This window comes from Ostrinia nubilalis, chromosome 2 (assembly GCF_963855985.1).
Source record: "Ostrinia nubilalis chromosome 2, ilOstNubi1.1, whole genome shotgun sequence".
In the NCBI taxonomy this organism is placed as follows: Eukaryota; Metazoa; Arthropoda; class Insecta; order Lepidoptera; family Crambidae; genus Ostrinia; species Ostrinia nubilalis.
In genome coordinates, this window is record NC_087089.1 from 10,401,892 (window position 1) to 10,422,169 (window position 20,278).

The window sequence follows — 20,278 nt, forward strand, 5'->3', positions numbered from 1 at the left end:
GTGCACTCTTATCTAGCAACTGGCAAACGAAGTGAATCTCAATTGTGATTTCAAGTGGCGTACTTATTTGAAAGTTTTGTCGAATAAGGCTGAATCCTAATCGGGAGTTGAGGTTGTAACCGGATAACTGGTCCGAGGCGTTTCGCGTCACGCACGGCGTCGCGGCCTGACTCAGCGAACGAAATTACTCGTTTTCGGGCTCGAGCTAACAGTAATACACCACAACCGTTACCACGTGGGCGAATGTCACAAATTACAACAGTTACGACAGCGCTCGCATCCTTCCCAATCGGAGCGTGCGGGGTCAATTAAACATGGGTTAGAAGTATAGATAGTAGAAAAACAATGGAACGTCAGTACGTGTTCTCGGTTTTAAGACAGCGAAGGTTGTTTGTCGGTAGTCGTGCTGACACGACCATGGGCGCTATGCAGATTTGGTTGGTAGGGTCAAATAGTCGAGGGTCGTTCTCAGCGTCATGTGTTGGTGTTGGTACGGCTGCTGCGTCACGCGGCTAATGTGTCGGGATGTTTTTATGCGAGTGAAGAGTTGTTTAATTGCAGTGGCGGGGCGCGGGCCGCGGGCCTCTCCGGCACGGTGACCCACTGACCCAGAATTGCTGATATTGAACCAGCGACGCACAGCCCGTATTCGAAACTCGACCTCCACTTGCGTTTTCCTTGTATCATAATTCGCTAAACAGCTTGTATCACGCGAATTAAGGCCATAAGTTTTACTTCTTGTAAATATCAATTTCCTTGAATCAGCGTTCGTAACAAAAACTAACAATTCTTAGATTTTGATTTCTTTCGAGAAGCATATTCAAAACTTCATTTACGAGTACATACGATCTGTATGTAGGTATACCTACCTACCCCAATATTATTTGCAAGTCTTAGGCCCGGTTTCTGAATTGAGATTTTTGACTTGAGAGTGCTCATCTTCCAATCAAGTATGAACTTTTCATATTAAATTCATCCTTGACTAGAAGTTGAGCAGGCTCGAGTGTAATTCCTAATTCAGAAACCGGACCTGATAATCATTATTCTGCCTTTTATGAATACAATATAACTGAGCTTAGGATCCAAGGATAGATGGGCCTGCAGCTAACTAAATGATTGGAAAGCTCGTAGAGCGTCTTCGGGTCAGCTGAGTAACGGTGGTATTGGCAATGCGTATGTCGTAGCGCTATATGAGTGAACAGGTTCCCGTATCCGTTATCAACTGGTACTCGGGGCGCGGTAGGTCGGACTCTGTTTTTGGGTCAGGCTGGGTCACGACGCCTGCGTGCTCGCCACTCGCCCCCTCAAATATATTCACCGCTATTTCGATATCTAAGAATAGAGAGGGACTATGCTTACAGGCATCTCAAGGTGAAACGCTCACTTTTCTAAGCGTCGCACGTAAACGATGCGATTATGGCATCACGGCTGTTGCAGTGTCGAAACACCGAGTACGCGTCCTTGTGCAGATTTCACGTTCAATTACGTAAGACGGACGCCGGCATGATTTTATTTACGTGTAAGCCGACTACCCATGATACGCGCCGCCCACACGCGCCCTCCATGGCGCGGGACGAGGTAGCTTTTTACCCGTGACGTCATCGCCGCGACGCGCCTACACGAATAGCTCTCGCCAACGCACTATGACGTCGCTTGGAGAATAATTTCGCTCTGAACGGTCTGTGACGTCACAGCTCTGATTAAAACCTCTGAACACCCACTATCTGGAGCGAGCCATAGATAAAATATTAGCGTACACACGTCTTGCATCATTGTCAGTGCTACGCAATATCAGTTTCCTGACGCCGATTGACGTTGACCTACATAGTCGATTGGCTTTATTGTACTTTTAAATAGATTTCTTACAACATTTATCATAAGAAAAGTAGGTACAAATACCATACTTTAGTGGATCATATTATCTGCTTAGAATCGACTAATCGCAATGAGTAGGTAACTGCATTGCATCACGTTTGAATCCATTGTTTAAGGAAATAAAGACAGATGACATAATGGCAATGAAAACGATTGCATGTCACGGTTAAGCATTGCGTAAATAGGACAGCTAGTACTTTGCAGTTGGTGAACAGATAATCAGAAACAGAGCATGTAGGTTAGCCGGGCTGCAAATACAGGCCGCCCGATGCTAGGACTGCGACCTGCGGCCCCGGCGCCAACTAGGCCGCCGGCTCGTCCTGTGCAATCGATGACGCTGACCCAATGGACCCGTTTCAGTTTCCAATAACTCTGCGTGCAGAATAATGGGAAATATCGATGAATCATTGCAATGGTAAATCCATTGTTTCCACACTTGTGCAACAAATCGAATGCGTCTGGACGAAACGCTTTAGAAATATCACGTTACTTAAGAGGTCATTTTTTGTTCAAATTATGTGCTGGTTAACAGTAAATGAAATGGTTTTCAAGGAGAATTACTGTAATAAAAACGCTGACTGCATTTTGACGTTTGAAATGTGGGTCACGGATTTTTGGGGCAAGGTTGGCTTGCAGCGGTGCCGACGCCGCCGGCGCGTTGCGTGGTTGCTCTGCTTCCACCGCATCCGCCACGCTACTCGGGGTTTGTATTCGCAAATCGTACAAGGCTGTGCCGATTGGTTGCCCGGCCTAACCGTACACATCCGATCGGAATGCCTAATTCAACGCCGATCAATATGTATGTGCACAACGTGACTTGTCAATTACGCTTCATTAAAAACCACAGCGCGAATGTTTGCAAGACTTGATTGGTCTTGAAATCTGCGTAATGTAGACATTAGCGCTTCCGCTATTACGAAATTATCAGTTCTAAACTGGGTCAAATCGAGATTGATTTATTGAACAACCATAACCTTGGTTAATCAGATTAACATATTGCAATAACAATTAATAACATTTTACTTCAACAATACCAGATTTACGATTCATACGATTACCAAGAACATTAATAGAGACGCCTACTACGTAACCATTCAGTTTTGTTAATGTTGCCAATGCATAATTTATTTATCGTAGAATTCTCACATGGTGATGAAACCTAGACACCTGTTGAGAAAGTACTCTACACTCTACAGTGCAATGCAGATATGCAACGTTGTTTTACATTCTTGTTTCATTCATGACTTATTAGTTCAACAATACCTCTTGATTATTACAAAAATATATAAGCTATCGGGCGTTTACATTTGCTCTACATAGTTCATTGCTCTACCCCTTTGTCGTCAATTGACATTGGATCTTCATTTGTCCCGAACTTTAACCAATAGATCTTGAAACCGATTACCAGTCAAAAGTATTTTAAGAATAGAGGGACATTTAAATGTCAAGTAGCTCAGGCAATGTAGGGGCGTGCTTTATTTATCTTACCTACGTGCGTAGAGTCGCTAATGCCAAGCGGATTTCAGGTCTACCCACGCAACATTTTCTACCGTTTTGTGTTTACGTAGCGCTAGAACGTGTTCTCGGACAACTGCATCCGAAACACTTTCAAAGGTACGTGGTAACATTGGTAACTTATTAACACAACGACAGCGTTATATGAAAGAAATTTTAAGGCTAAGACGCATTTTCGGGGTTCCAATTTCTAATGTTTATAGTTTGGGTTGAGTAATAACGTGCAACGCACAGAAGGGGCTCACAACGCGCCCATTGTGAGCTCTTGTGTCCGTAGCTATTGGCCTATTACTTTATTTTATTGGAATTGCTTATGCATGCGTATCTACGTGACTCGGGCTGCAGCCTCACTGAATATCAAATAAGAGTATAATCGCTGTCTATCTATCACCCAGAATTTCCGTTCGATATTTTAGTCTCTTCGACCCCACTGATGGCATCTTAAAGATTAGAATTGATAAGCAACTAATGCACTTTGTTACACAGACAAATGATATTCCAGATCTTTTGCTTATGAATCACGATGCATTCAAAGCCTTAGTTTTATCGGTCGACGCTGCCGAAGTAATCTATTGTTTTCCCCACCCCAACGTGTAGCGTGCATTGTCCTGCAACGAAGAAACGTCATGCCTGTACCTATATTCGATAGTCGTAAAATATTTATACCTAACAACGAACAATCCCTGAATGAGCATCGTTTACTGACTGGATACATTTTTGAATTTTTTATCAAGCTGTCAACTGTCAACCCTTGTCCTCACCGAACGAGGTTAAAATTTAAAATGTCACATCTGAATTCACAGTCGCTTTTTCACATTACAAAAAAAATATGGCCAGATGAAAATGGAGAAAAAACAGGCAATTGGTTAAATTAAGATAAAAGTGACTGGCTAGAAAGAAGTTTTTCTACGCGAGTCGCAACGCAACTAGCATTAACGATGATCCCGGATCATTTGTTACATATGGTGCGTAACGCTGTTGCAAAATGGTTTTGATTCTTATTGTTGGGGAGCTAAGACTGATAGTCGGGTTTGAGCGTCGACGGGGTGTAGGTAGAAACTAGCTGAAGCCGGCCGGCCGGCATTTTGCCGTCACGCACCCGCGAGGCGCGCGCCGGCCGCCTACAGCCAATGACACGCCGATGCAGTCAATGCCACTTGTTTGATAACTGCATCGACTTTCGCCGCAAACTATGCGTGTGTCAAAACTGCTTATCGAATCGTGCGAATATTGGAGCAATCCAAGAAATTTGCTACGCAGGAGAGTATGGCATTTTAATAGAGTATCGTGTCAATCATAGTGGCTAATTGGTTTAAAATTGCTTTATTGTATTAATAAAAGCACTTTATAACAGTGCAGTTTCGACAGAAACGTTACAGGCATGGATAATCCGTTCTGCGCAGGCAGCGGCAACATCGATGCGCAGTAGAGCGGGCCGGCTTTCGCAACCGGGTGCCGGCGCCCGGCCCTTGTGTGCGCTCGTTATTATTTCTAACTCTTTGCCTTGAACTTACTAAACTTGAAACAATATTTTATATTAACCTAATCACATTAACAAGTAACTCCCTTTTTAGATTGTGTATCTATCTATAAAGTTAGTCCGTAGAATTTTTGGTAGAGCGTTTTAAATCAATTACCTTTTCTGTTTCATTTAATGTTCTTAATGAAGTGTCCGATATCTATTTTTCTTAATGATAATTTAACGACTTCTTACAAAACACAGAATGATTGTTGCATTATTACAATCTGAGAGAGAGATGGACATTCAATAAATTAAAATATAGATTTTCAACCAACTTGATTGAATCACAGACTATCAATTGAAAAGATCCAATTTTTTTTCGCCTTTCTACTTCTAAGGTGTCTTAGTGAAAGTGTATTCACAGTCCACAAAAAAAAAGAAACCAAATGTTACAATGCGCTTATTACTCTCTACACTTTTGGTCTTTTTAAAATCTTTTGTACACTTAGGACTTTAATATACGAAACCTAAGCAATTTCACTAAAGAGCATAAACCTCTTCGACTGAGCACATTTTGATCTTGAATGAAATGTAGGGCAGATGAAATAATGTCAGTATCATTGTCACCAACTACTTAATAACGGGTTATACACAAACTCGTCATAACAACAAGTCTGTGCCTTAATGAACTAATACCATTCTAACGTGCAGTGTTACCATGCCGAAGTCACTCGGTGGCTTTCACGACGTAGCTGCGTAGTTTCGCCATTGGATAAAGCCATTGTGCAATAGTTGACACTTTTTACATAACGCCAGCTCAGCAGGCGATAGTGACGACTGATAGAGGAACCGATGTCAGACAAATTGCTCTCGTTATCACTTTTTATATCGCCGCTGATGTTTTTGCCCGAAACAGGCTTCTGCCAAAAGAAACCAACAAGAGAATCCATCAAGTCAATAATAAAAATATAATAACTATCCACATTTTTCAAGACGTAATAATTATAAGCTAATTGTCCGATTACGTTATTATATCTAGTTTTGACAATTAATTACAACAAAAACTAGTTCAAACATAAAACAATTAATACTAATAACAAATATAAAGAATTTCAATATTTGTTACCGGTTGTTTGCTTTACATGAACGCCAGAAATCTAATATACCGTTCCAGATAAATTTTGTAACAAACCAAACACAATTTCAGCTGGAAATTGTAAAAATACAGTAAGCTATGTGGTGAGTGGTCTATTAAATTAAAACTATATAGTTTGTCTGATGTAGCTGCCTCTAAGTCGTTTGTTGCTTGTTTTCTTGAGTTAATTTCGAGGTAGGTAGTCAATAAAACAACTTTCATTGTTCCGGTACGGGGTCTTGGTGTAGAAGCACACTCACACGAAATCGCTTAAAAGTGAAAGTATGATGTGATCAGCGCTCGCCGGCGCGGGCGCACCCGGCTTAGCCATTTAGCATTACACGCAATAAATACTTGCAACAATATATCGCTGGTAGAACCAGAAGTTCGTGCGTGAACGCCTCCTCAATTTATGCCAGCACCATTAATTTTGATGATGCTTCAAAACGATTTAATACTCGCACTAACGAGGCGGTTTAATGCATATTGATGAAAATCGTTATTAACAGTCAAATATACAAATCTCTGTCCATCATATTAGTCATTGCCATGTATGGAAATGTAACGAGCGAGATGAAATTCAATGAGCGTGAGGTTTTAAAGTGAAAGGAATATTTTAAGTGTAATTTCGTAACACAATTTTGAAAACGAGTTCCAAGGATTACTTTGAGTTATGCATTTGGCACTTGGTAATTTCAAAATGATTGTTCTGATTTGTTCAAATGACTGGAAATACCCAAACTAGCATTATGTACTTTAAACAAATACGCACATAAGTTAACAAAACTAGCTCGGCGCATTCAGGTTAACGTTTTCTGGAATAGGTCATCGCAACCATTTACTTAACGAGGCTAAATGCGTTTGTCGTCAATTTACGTTAATTTTATCGCTATTTAATAAAGTATTACGATTGTTTAATCGCTTATCTAATACAAAGACATAATAAATGCGTGACTTACAATAATATATACGTACAAAAACCGGTCGTGTATTTCCATGCACGGAGAAGCCGATATCGTCATGATAATTTTATTTTTGTAGGTGTTACTTCCCGTACCTCAGAGTTAACATTGTGTACAGCCAAGTAACCCAGTGGCATTACATGACAAGTAATGACGTCAACCGAGCCGAAAGTGACAGTGATTTTACTGAGAGCCGTCTACTACCATATACCACACTACTTTAAACATTGAGCGTTAATATTAATGAGTGAACAACTCGTAAATTTTCTGTTAAACAAGGCTTTTAAAGTATGGCCTTCAGCTTAATATAAAGGTTTCTGAGCTAAAATATTTACCGACTTTACAATTGAGTTTGCACGTGTAAGTTTTATTGTTGTACCCGCCTTTATAGTGAAGTATGACGCAGTCCAGCCTGTACACTTAGATAGAAAAGTTGACCTTTACGTTATAGGCGTTATGCGGAAATGCAATGTCATTTTACACGTGCAAACGCAATAAACATTCGCCGAGCAACACATTAAGTGCACAGTTGGAGATATGGACCAGTTCACCTCTACATAACCGCACATACAGCGAGATATTTCCTGATCTGAATCATGTGGGCCTGCGTTTGATTGAGTTTCCACGGTCATATGAGAATTTATTATGCGGCTAGCATGTCGTATTAGTCCATACATTAGGAGTTGCAAATAAGCTTACCGACAGGTGTTATCCTGAATTGAAGGTTGGAAAACGCAGTTTCATAATGAGTGGTAATTGCAGGTTTTGCTAATCTTAGCCGCAAGGTAATCAAAATTTCGACGACTGTTTACAAGAACGTTCCAGTTTTAATTAATCTGTATTTGTATGAAATTGCCTGACATATTCCACGGCTGAATAAGTGCACAATGTCGTCATAAATGCGGAGCTTATGACATAGAAACTCATCTCAGCCCAGTTGCAAGCCGGCGGTGACGTCACGCCACCCAGCGGGCCGCGAAGGTCGCCATATTGATCTCGTGCTCACACCCACTTACTGGTGCATGCATGCAATGTTATATCTCTTACGTACCGTGCTGTAACTATGCAACATTTTGTATGGTCTAATTAATTTGACACGAACCAGTTTGACTATTAATCAGTCACAAATTACACTTTCGTGAACGCTGCGCAGCTAGCGGCCATGTTGTTCATGACCTCATATTACAATGGATTCTTCCCAGAAACTATTCAAAGCACGATTTTCTGATAAACTGTGATATTATCATACCTAAGATACCATTTATTCTATTGCTGTATTTGAGGTGGTAAAACCCAATGAGGTTTCGGCAACTCTATATTAATTTCAAGTTTTCGTAGTCCTATAAAAAATCTTTTTTTTTTTTCTTCAATGTCTGAAATTCCTTTTCTTTTGTCCTCAGGCGCCAATAGAGCTGAAAAAGAGGCTAGATGAGATCAGGCTGCTGGAGTCGCGTAAGTCGGCGCGCTTGGCCGACGTGGACACCGACTTCGCCCGGCTCGCCGACATGGCCGGCGACCGCCGCCGTGTCTCCGCCACCATCGAGGTGCCGACACATCCCATGCAAGGGTAAGTAAGAAAGGTGAAAAGACCAGTATCTGCTGCTTTAGCTACGTGCAGGGACGCGACCAGCCAGCTCTTCTAGATTAGGAATGGACTGAAATGTGCTGAAGTATTCTCCTAAGTAGCTCTACTGTAATGTTAGTACCCATATTTTGCAATACCAGTAATGTTAACCAAATCCAAAACATTTTTGGGAAGTCATTGTTAAAACATTGGTATAAATATCAAAAATTATAGCGGTATAATAACGTAAATTTGATTGCATTGGGACTTTGCATCGCTACAATCGTATTCAGTTCGCCGGAACATCAGCAGTCGCTTACGAAATAAGCAAAGCAATACCGTCTTAAGAATGAGGGGCAACACAGTCACGACTCTATCTACAGAGCCGTAAATCTGCATATTACGGGTCTGTATTAACAAATATCGATGCTGTTTCGCCTTGAAGCAAGCTCGCCTCGCGCCGAAGGCAAGGAAGGCCACCACTTTTCTAATACCCGCAGTTTAGCTGCTCTACACGGCTCACTATAACCGATTAGCGCTCAACTTGACTTAAATGTAGATGAAAATGATAAGAAAGTGATCAATTACAGTAGAAAATGACTTCACTAAGGCCGTAAGTATAAAATAAGATTACATGAAACCTTTCCAAAGAATGTACAGCGCCGAAAGTCAAAAAGTCACGATGTGCTGAAAAATCTCATTACAATTTCGACCGAGACGGAAATCTCACTTTTTTCGTTTTGCATGACACTTTCGAATGAAGTTAGTTTGGGTTATTGTTGTGTGCGAGTGTATACAGCGGTGGGTTGCCTTGCAGGTCTAGGTGTCGCTCGTGAAGCGTGCATCGGCGAAGTGAAGTGGGGCTGGCGCGGGCGCGGGCCGTTGCGAAATGCGCACCGAGCACGTTAGAAACTGGATGGAAGTGTTAGCGCGGAGTACAGGCGTGTCCTTGTCACACTTGCCTACATTCTGCGGCCGGATCCCGCCGCCCGCGGCCCCCGCGCTCCCCTGTACGCACACAGGGACAGATAATGCAACATTGTGAGAACGATTAAAAAATTCCAGCAGATTACATAAACTCTATTACGACCATAAATCCAGCGAAAGATAACGTCTAATAAGCCGCCGTGGACGCGTGAATTTGAATTACCTGTGCACAAACGCTTTCTTAAAAGTTTTGTTGGGGTCAGCGGGAGAACTGTATAATGCATTGGAATAGAACCGGAACAAACGGCATCAAATGGCTGCGCGACGTGACGCTCGTCGACGCGCAGTTTCACTTTTCATCATGATCGCGGTGAGAGGCGAGACCTCAGCGGTCCAAATTTCACAACACCAGCCGAAACCGACGCGAGAGGGTAATCTGCGCTCAAATCGCCACAAACGATTTATCTCTACCAACTACTCACCGTTATTCTTGTGAGAATTAACAGCTCATTGTAAAGCTCAATAGGTAATTTGAATGTCAGAATTATTGTGGAAATGGAAACAAAAGCGGCTCTGGGTCTCTAAGTTACACAATCAACTGTTGAACATGTTTGTAACATAAAGTACATATGACACTGCATGACATGATCTCGACCTATGGAATATCCTTTTGGGAACTGACCTTCATCATGACATGAAAAGACGGATACGGAAAATCAGAAAAGCCGGCATGAAATTATTATTATTATGAGTAATCTTAAAAGCCAGTTGTTGATATTTAAGGCAGAGCCAAGTTAAAAACCTGTTTTTCTCCGAGTAGTTCAGTGAAGGCATTGACGACATTATCTGATTTATTAGAAATACAGAGACAACCGACATTCTGTGATTGATCGGATAGTAGTAAGTCATTGATATAAATTGTTGCAATTGTATCATAGATAAGATTGAAATTCTATTCGTGATTGGAACAAATTTCGCAATCACGGGACCGGACCACGTCGAAGTGAAAGTTTGCCAACAATCGTTTTCTTTTGACTCGATGGACTTGCAACTTCTTGCAAGAGAAGTAAAGAAATAAGTCTGCACTTTGTGAGACATGAAAAACTAAGAACAGCTACATGTGCGAACAATGCTGTAGCTGAGATATTATAAGCTTTTCGTTTCTAAAATGTCGTCAACAAAAAATAAATCAACCAAATTCAAAATGCCACGCTTACAACTGATACTTGGCGCGGGCACCACCTGACACAGTGACCTAGTTTCAAAATGGAATGCCACACACACTAGCTAAAGTGATATCGAACAATGTGCCGACGCCATGAAGCGAGACCAAAATAATCAATGTAATGAATTTATACTTGCTAATGACTTTGACTTTCGTTTCTATCACATGAATCTTGAAGAGCGTGTCACTGAGGACGCGCGTCAAATAATTTGCGTACCTTGATACGTATTTGGTGAGGCGCTGCCGCGCTGCCTGGTCTGATAGGTGTGTCTAGATATTGACGTGTGGCAGTACTTGTAGCTGGCAGATTGTATCCTAAGTACAGTAGGTCGCAACGTGGCCCGCATTCAGATGTTGTAAGTCGAAAAGTCTTCGCTGTCGAGCAAACGTTGATTTGCCTCGCCTTGTCGCTACGGACTCCTCAATGCCGTTTATTATAGTGCAATGTTTGATAAAGCTTCTCAGTTCAATCTTTAAAGCAATGTTAAAACGAGCTTACTAAACTTTACGATCTTGTTAGCATGTTAACTTTGTTTTGTTGTCAGAATCAACTACGAAAATAAAAGGACATCAGTTAGCTTTTCCTATGAGCCTGTAAGTTGCGCCGGCGCAAATTCCGCAAGCGTTTGCGTAACATGCAAAGAGAAGGCGCGCGCAGCGGTGGTGGGGCCACACTTTCTCGTGGGTATACCTACGTTTGCTTTCGTTGGTGTTGTGGCCCGTTATCTCATTTGGCAGGTGCTGGTATGCCGCCTTCGTCTAGAGAAAGTGTTACAGCAATAATTTGTATTCAATATGTATTATGCAAACAATGCAGGTTCCATTTTTCAAGGCACTTCAAGGATTTTCTATGTACAATGTACATGTACTCATTTACATGATACTACACAATCTTTGGTCATTTATAGCCAATCTAAATTTCTAGGAACGCCAAAATTAGACGGAAGGTTCTTGAAGAGATCTTCCAACGCCTAATAGGAAGTTAGACGAAAGTAAAATAAATAACAAAACTTTTGCTAATGTAATGTAATCAATTCAAGCTGATATCCACTCATCATCGAGAAACTTAAAGAAAGTAACAAAAGCCAGACGCGCACAAAGGGATGCTCATTAACATATAATTGTTACGATCCCGGTAATTTTCGATACTGGGTACGATTACTCATATTTGACTTTCCTTCAATCGACCCGCAGGTTATTCCACCGGACAAGGTACAAAAACCACGCAAGTTTCTTGGAAGCAGTTAGGATAAAGAGACCGTGCTCGGCGCTAATAGCCGCCTGATTGTAGCTCGCTCGGTGGAAGCGGTTTGAAACATGACAAGTACTAATGTTGCCAAGCTACGGCTGCCGAAGGTGACCTCCATTTTGACCGGACAACAGTCAAACGTAACTCGTTATTGTTTTTAAACAAATGCTCAAGTTCAATGCGTTACGTGGCTTGACATAACGCGCCTGTATTTGTCAGCGTCGGATTCAATGTCATTATGAATAATTTATTTCAATCCTATAAGCTGAGCTTGAGGGCGATGATCGGAATGATCGGCTGGGTGGGACAATTAAGGCGCTACATTGTTTCTGTTCTGCTACCAAAAATGGCGGTAGGTACGCGTGAAGATCAGCTATCATAAGTGCTGGGCCGGCAGAGCAGCGAGCCAAGTTCAGCGATGACCTCACCGCGGAGCCGGGCGGGGGACTGTATAGTTAGCTCGATCACATCGGACCTTGTTTTTACAGCACTAAAAATTGCGCCCCGACCTACATCAACGCTTGCAAAAAACCCGTCGCTTTCGAGCTCGCCGAATTTCATCGTACAAGCAATTTGCACTCAAACGGATACAGTCTTACGATTGATATTATAAATTATCATTAACATCTCGATATTGAAGTCTTGTCCGGTGAGAAAGATATCCGGGAAAGGAATGTTACGTGATTGGTAAAAGAAATCATTTTATTGAAGGCTGTTATTTTGTTTTTTAATACATATTTGTTCGAGCAAAATGGTTGCTACCGCTATTATAACAAAAGAAACCATTGTTTGAAGATACTAGGCATTACGCACTGTGCCGCAACTAAATATAAAGTTGTAGAGTCGTATCTCTACATAAATAATAATGATGTCATAAAAATGCATGCTAATATAAACACATTAAAATATTTAAATATCAGGATTGATAAACTAAAGATCGTGTCGTGTTTTGTTTTCGTTTTTTATCGTAGTAGATATTATTATCGAATCGATGTAGCGGCAGCGAGCACAGGCGAGCCACAGCAAGGTCGTCGTCAATGCTAGAGCGTGCAGCACCGGCGCCTGAGCCGCTGTGTGCACAACTGTCGCCGGCCGGTGACCGTGGCTAAATGTATCAAAGCTTCACTCACCTACGCACTTGCAATGTGTACGCTTTCACGACGCACGCTCGGTGAATAATGTGCGCGTGATGTGTAGTCATCATGTCTTGACTTGACGTCAATAACGCGAGCAAACCCACAGAGCATTTTCGTGACGCGACGCCAACAATTTACAGCACAAAAATCCGAGAACTTCCTGACTGCTCTCAAGAAATTATCGTCATCAGTAACCCACACGAATTATCGAACTGTCTACTTATTTGTAGCCTGTTGTATTATGTCACGGCTATTTCTATATCTGTTTTGGGTGAGCACTCCTGGCTGTAGCTAAGGGATAAGCAATGTCACCTCGTCTCGCCAGTAACCGATAACAACCCCTGTACTACGACACCTAGACGGCCTTTACGAAAGGTGAAGAATCGATAATTGACGGTAGCAGTTACCTACTTTTGTATTCTGAATATTTTAATAATATCTACATACGAGTAAGTGCGATTCATTTAGATTTTAATTTGATTACAAATTACGTAGATAATTGAACGATTTGGTAAAGATAATTAACATTATGCGTATTTTTAACTTTTGAGCGCATGACTACATAACAGGACTTCTTGTCATCACATTCGAATTATTTTAACGCGTAGTGCGCGATAAATGTCCTGCGTTGGATATGTTACAACAATCTATTTTAGGCTGGATGCCCACGATTTAGTAAGGAAGGTCGCGCCGGGAGCCGGGTGAATACACCTTGCAGGGTGCGTCGGCAGGTCAACGATATCATTCATCACGAATTTCGTCTTTACTCAATTATCAATCACAAAGGTTCTTTGTTTTCTTTAAATATATTTCTCTGCTAAATGTCACCTTTCCAAGAATTGTAAGACGAGAAAGTGTACACTAAAATTAATTGCCATTTACGAGTATACTGATAAGTTTAAGAGCTTTGATTTAATTTGTATGAGTAACATTTTTACGGCTTGAATTTAAATCGGCCAATTATTTGCTAATTGCCTTCAGACTGAAAGTCTAGTCCCAAGTGCAAGTCACAACTTTAGCTTTGTAAAGTCAATGAGTTGTTTCTTGGGAGATTTGAAATCTGGGTGCCGTTCTCTAGCTGGGATTGGAAATGTGCGTAGAGTCGTCAACCGCCGGCGGTCGTAGCTCTACGAGTCAACGGTCTGGGCGGCCGCCCCCGGCAAGGGCGGCCGACACATCCCAGCCTCCGACCCTTAACCCCAAATCTGAACTAGGTAGTCTACGAGTTCGAACGTCACTTTTTCGGCTGCGAAAAAGTTATGTGATATCGACCTTTGTACAAAGTTGGAGCGATGTGAATGTACTTCGTAGCCTGGTGCATAGGTTGAACGCCTTTCGCGAAGTATTGTTGTAGGTAGGTTAAACGTGGTGCAGAAGTTAGTTACGTACTTTATGTTTTAATAAGACTATTGTTTATGTATACCTACATGCCAGCGATAGGTTGTTTATACTCATTATTGTTATTTTATGTAAGTACACATGTATTATTTATTATTTTGTTATGTTTCATATTTAAGATTTTTTTTAAATGTATTTAACAAAGGGCTTTAAAACCGTTTCCAGTATACGGTTTTTCAATATGAACTCCTAAACCTTGAGCCTTGAGAACTTAAGGGCCAAGGCAATGTGGCCAAGGCTTCCGCCTATGAATTTTTTAAAACTTGTTATTCACGTTGCGAAGTAGGTACTTATTAGGTTTGGGTTTTTTCTATTATTTAATATAACTAAAGACAAATCGATTCTGACAATAATTATGATTATTTTATTTTTATCGCTGCATAAACAACCTACGTAAATGAATTATTTGGTTTACACTTTTTGAACCGAAATTATTACGTAGGTAAATCAATTCAAACACTTCCACTTGTCTTATTATTTGCATTTCCAACTGTTTGTTTGCGAATAGTATAGGTTGATCTGCGTCATCGCAGTCATTGGCAGCGTAACATTGTTAGCGTGTTCCCATTCAAGCTGACATTGATTGAATCATATGCCGAACTGTGTAAAACTGCGTAAAAACTCAGTTTTTGCAACGTTTTACAGTACACGGTGCTTGCTGTGAATGGCTCCTCGTCATTTGCGATTTGACCGCATCTAGTCAAGGTTGATTTTCGTTTTCAACCTTTCCGCTGAATGAATTTGAAGGGCAAACATGAGCTCGTACATTATCACCGAACTCCAATCTTGCATAAAAAATAATGTGTAAGATTAGCGGTACCAGGGTGTCGATGGAACATAATTGAGCTTATTGACACAGATTAAATATTGGATCGCAAGACGAAGGCCGCCGACAAATTAGTCAGCTGAGTCTGTAGGTACAAGACCCAGGCGGACAGAGCGAGCTGGTACACGCGGCGGGCGCCAGCGGAGGTGAACGGCTCTCCTTGTGAAGGTGATACGGGGTGATGAGACCGGCCGAGAGCGTTGACTGCAGGCGGCTGCACGTGTTTCTGGGTCGCCGCCGGTTGCGCAATACCCTCCCTCAACTCAAGCCACCGCCCCGACACTAGGCAATGCCATCCACAAACTTAATAGTGCAAAGGTCGACAAACCAGTCTAGACTTGTTGATTTCATTGTAAAATAGCCGGAGACGCTCTGTATATAGGTAATTTGAATTCGAAATAAATACAGAGTATGTATTAGCGAAGTTCAAAACTTTTAATATTTGATACACTCGTACTACGGCCAGGTCTTCTGCATTTTGTTATCGATTTTTCCCGGAATGGTATACCGTTCGCTGAATTATCGATCGGTAGCTTAGACATTGTCGCACGTAAGCGACTGGAGTAATTTGCGGACACGGACTTCATGTCTGATATCGAAATCGTTTTCATATGAAGTGAATGTTTTAGTCACTAATGGAAAAAGATATTACGGCCGCGTTTACATACGTTTTTATGTATAGGTGTTCGGAATGTGAATTGATGGAATTTTCTTTTACAGGTCACGCAAGAGAGGTCCCAGCAGCTCCTGCGACCTCGGCTACGGAGAGCGTGATGAACAGATGAATGAGTGCAACGCTGCGCTCGTACTGATGTCACTGAGCTGCTCTCCAAACTCGCCGCGGCCCAGTAAGTCTTCACGCACCACGTCACCGACGACTTCTTTATGTGACGTCACTTAACACCATAGCTGGCACACTGGTCTCAGCTATCCCCTCACAACATAGGTACATTTCACACAAAATACATCATATTTTATTATATTCTAACTCTCTACATTTATTGTCCGTCATATAATGTGAAGGCGTGATATTGCGTCATAGGCTTGGATCTGCTACGTAAACGCAGCGTACGTAAAAGATACGTTTACGATGACCATTTACATAATACATACTCGTATATACTACCTTTATATAAAATACACATATAAATACTCAAAGTGTATATGAAAAAGCTCTTTTCGCGTAATCGCAACAAATGAAGTTGGGACTGTGGATTTTGTAATATAAAATAATACTTTTAGCACTTGGTCCAGGTTGTGTTTAGTGCAAAATGTATGAAACGTCTAGACAGTCTGTCTAGACAGTGTCTAGACAGGTATTTGGTGTACGTCTCTCGTGATGAGCTCCGACCGAATGAGTCCTTCTTATTTAACTTAAGTATATCTCTACCAGTTGGTACCACTATCTTTATTACAATCTTGCATTAAACGTAACAAAAGCCACTCAAGTGTCTTATTACATCTGACTTTAATAATAACCGCGTACTTAGTTCTCAATTTCAAGATTAATAACTTAGTAAAGTTAACGATTTAAGTGCTAATGCATTGAATTCCTAAGTAAAGTAATAAGCACCAGGAAAGCCTGATAAATAGTTGGTATTACATTACAATTATATGCTCCTTATAAAGATAGCCTACTTACCTGCGCCGCGGTCACAAAGGCTTTGTTACGGTATCGTTTCTTACGTAAATGGTGAAATCCGTTTCAAAGCCACATTCATAAGTGGTGCATGCGATTGGTATATGATTTATCTAATTAATGGTTGCAGCAGGTTATTTATGGAGGCAATTAAGCTCCAAGTAAAGGTTCGATTAATTAGGAGTGATATACCGTGAGTTGTGGGATCTGGAGGTGCGTTATGCAACCGCAGAAGCACAGTTGGCGCGTCGTAAAGTTGAGGTGATAATCAAAAGCATCTAACGGCGCTGCCCGTGCTTCGTGCGAGCCGCAAGCAATAACAGCTCTGCAGTGAAAGTGACCGTCGTAGTTCCGTTTCGTAATTTATTGTATTTAATTCCTATAAACCGTTACAACTCGATAGCACGCCATCTAAATTCGGTTTACCATTGATTTATGATTATACATGTTTACATTTACATTATCCGCTCAGTGGTTTCTCGTGGAAACCACATAACTGTACATGGATAAGTAAGTATATTGTTGCGCAATAGCAGTCTCTAGATGCTTCTAAACGAACTGTTCCTCTGGTCGGATGTTAAATGTCTTATACGCGTGTAACACACATTCAAACTAAACGATTTTATATAGTTTTTAACAGCTTTTGCATGCACGTGTAGAGTTAATACCTTAAACACGAAGTTAACTACTTTAGGAAGATTTTTAAAGGAACCATCCGATTTCACAGATAAATCTTCAAGAGTCCTTGTAAGGACTTAGCACCCGATCAAAAAATCTAAAAATTAAGCCACGAAATCTAACTAGTAAAGTTTTTCTAAATCGTATGATGCATCAAATCATATAGATTATTAACACTTAGGCCACGTAAGCTTTACTAGTTGTCTGATGATGCACCAGTTAATCCAGATCATCAACAACTAGGCCAAGGAAACTCAACCAGTATTCTGATGATGCATTTCCCTGCAGGTGCATGGGGCGGTCGCTCGTCAGTGTCCCCTGGTGCCAGCAGCAGCTCAGGCTCGTCATGGCGTTCAGGGACACCTTCTCCACCGCCGGCATCCTCCTCCTTCAGCGACGAGGGGATCGCCATGGATTATGAAGAACTGCCTCCCCGCAAGAAAAGGGTAAGTTACTTTGTAAACAATACTAACTTTTAGGTGTAGGGGAGGCCTGTTCTAGGCACAGAACCATTTTTTAAAAATTTTATAAAAAAAAATAAAACCGACTCCAAAAAACCTACACTAAAACGTAGAAAAATAATTACTAATTACCTACTTATTTATTAGGACGAATTATTAATATTTATGTAGGTATACCATGATTGATACTTCTGGAGTCGGTGCCAAGATTATGAAACATGTAAAGTTTGCCTGCACCGACTCCAAAAGTATCAATCATGGTATACCTACATAAATATTAATAATTCGTCCTAATAAATAAGTAGGTAATTAGTAATTATTTTTCTACGTTTTAGTGTAGGTTTTTTGGAGTCGGTTTTATTTTTTTTTATAAAATTTTACTTATTTCTTGCTTTTTAGTTAACTAATTATTACCTTGATGTTACCACTGAAGGTAGGCAGTACACTGAGACCAAAAAAAATTGGTTCATAATCGGCGGAGATATTGCGTATAAAAAAGTTCATCCCCAATTTTCCACCCTTGGGGGTGAAATATTTTCTTCAAATTCGCATGAAACCACCCTTTTGATAATACCTATTCAACAAAAAAATAATCGTTCAAATTGGTTTATAATCGGCGGAGATATTGCGTATAAAAAAGTTCATCCCCAATTTTCCACCCTTGGGGGTTGTTTTTTTTATTATTAAATTTAAATGGGACCACCCTTGAGGTAATACCTATACGCCGAAAAAAGATTTGTTCAAATCGGTTCATAATTGGCGGAGTTATCGCGTAACAAACATAGAAAAAAAAAAAAAAAAAAAAAAAAAAACATACGGGTCGAATTGAGAACCTCCTCCTTTTTTGAAGTCGGTTGAAAAGTACATCAAGTTTGTTACATTGTTGAAATGAAAATTAAACCTAACCACTCTGCAGGAACAAGCAAATGACTGCAAGACTGGCGCCTAATTAAATTGTAATTACACAAATTGCAAACCAATATTCAAACTTAAATATCAGATTGATATCTAGAATCAATTATTATTAAACTACTACTACTAAGTGATTTTGAAACGCTTATGATTTATTTGACACACAACATCCGTCCTCGTAGCAACCAAACCAATTAAAGTGAGATTCCGGTACCTAATTACATCTGAATAACAAACAAAATTATCTCAGTTTGCCGAAAACATGGAAAATCAGCACTGTTGCAATTAGTTACGATCCCATTTCATAAAGTTGCGCTTCACAAAGAGGCGTAACGGTCCGTCGTGGAGTCTAAACTCTAAATTACAGAGATATGTCGTGTGGAACGTGCCCAGTCACCAGCGCAGGCTTCAATTAGACCGTGACACACTTCGTGCTCGCTTTCATAAAGTCTACGAGGTGTGGGCCTAGCTTTGTTCCGCTCAAGGATCTGGCCATTGTAAAGATCAGGCCCGCAACATTATGAACCTAACGAGAAATGGGATAATGTCATGAATCAGAATGTGACTCACAAAGCCCTTCAGGGAGATAATTTGCACTCGAGAATCCTGTATGACTACGATAAGTTCTCTTTTTTTATGAAATTCTTTCCTTTATTCAGCCTAATCGTTTCATATATTATCCTTCGTTGAATAGAAACCTACTTTCACCTAACAAGACACCTGTTATTTACTGACGGCAAGTAAATTTATGCCATTATATCACGTCTCTTAGGTATCTGTAATTTCTGTTCCTGGTTTCGTAAAGCCGCACGGACTCTAGCCATATTTTGCAAATGGCGAACTCTCTAAGTATTTTCTTGAGCGCATATTGGTTACGGCTCTATTGAAGCTTTTAGTTCCAAAGTAATGTCCGTGGAATATATTGAGCTTACTTTGGTGTAACTTGCTGTGGTGCATTTAACTCTATGTAGGTAGATAGACGGCCAGAATATTCCATTTGTTGTTAAAACACAATGCACGTAGTAATGACCCATAAAATATAATTACCTATCAGTGCACAAAGTCGTGGAGGAGATAAGGAGTCACTGACATACTGTAATATGTTTACTTGACTGTTTGTCAAAGTATTGAGTACACGTGTTGCAAATAGTGATTGATAACTCTGAGGCTTGTTTAAATTAATGTACTTAAAGAATTAACTGTGTCCAGGAGTCAGCACCTGCAACTTATTTTACATTACTTGATTACTCTCATATTTTTAATAAATTTTAATGTGTGGTTACTGGTAAATGTTTCGTAACCACAAAGTGTATT

General features: G+C 40.7%; 1 protein-coding gene across 1 annotated transcript in view; it reads left to right on the plus strand.

The window, feature by feature from the left end:
• The window catches only part of LOC135082799 (zinc finger protein 395), a 56,039-nt gene that overhangs the window by 8,071 nt on the left and 27,690 nt on the right, over nt 1-20,278 (plus strand). Inside the window, exons 2-4 of the mRNA XM_063977563.1 lie at nt 8,350-8,516; nt 15,995-16,122; nt 17,880-18,037. Coding sequence (XP_063833633.1) covers nt 8,350-8,516; nt 15,995-16,122; nt 17,880-18,037 — 453 coding nt within the window. The remainder of the gene's footprint in view (nt 1-8,349; nt 8,517-15,994; nt 16,123-17,879; nt 18,038-20,278) is intronic.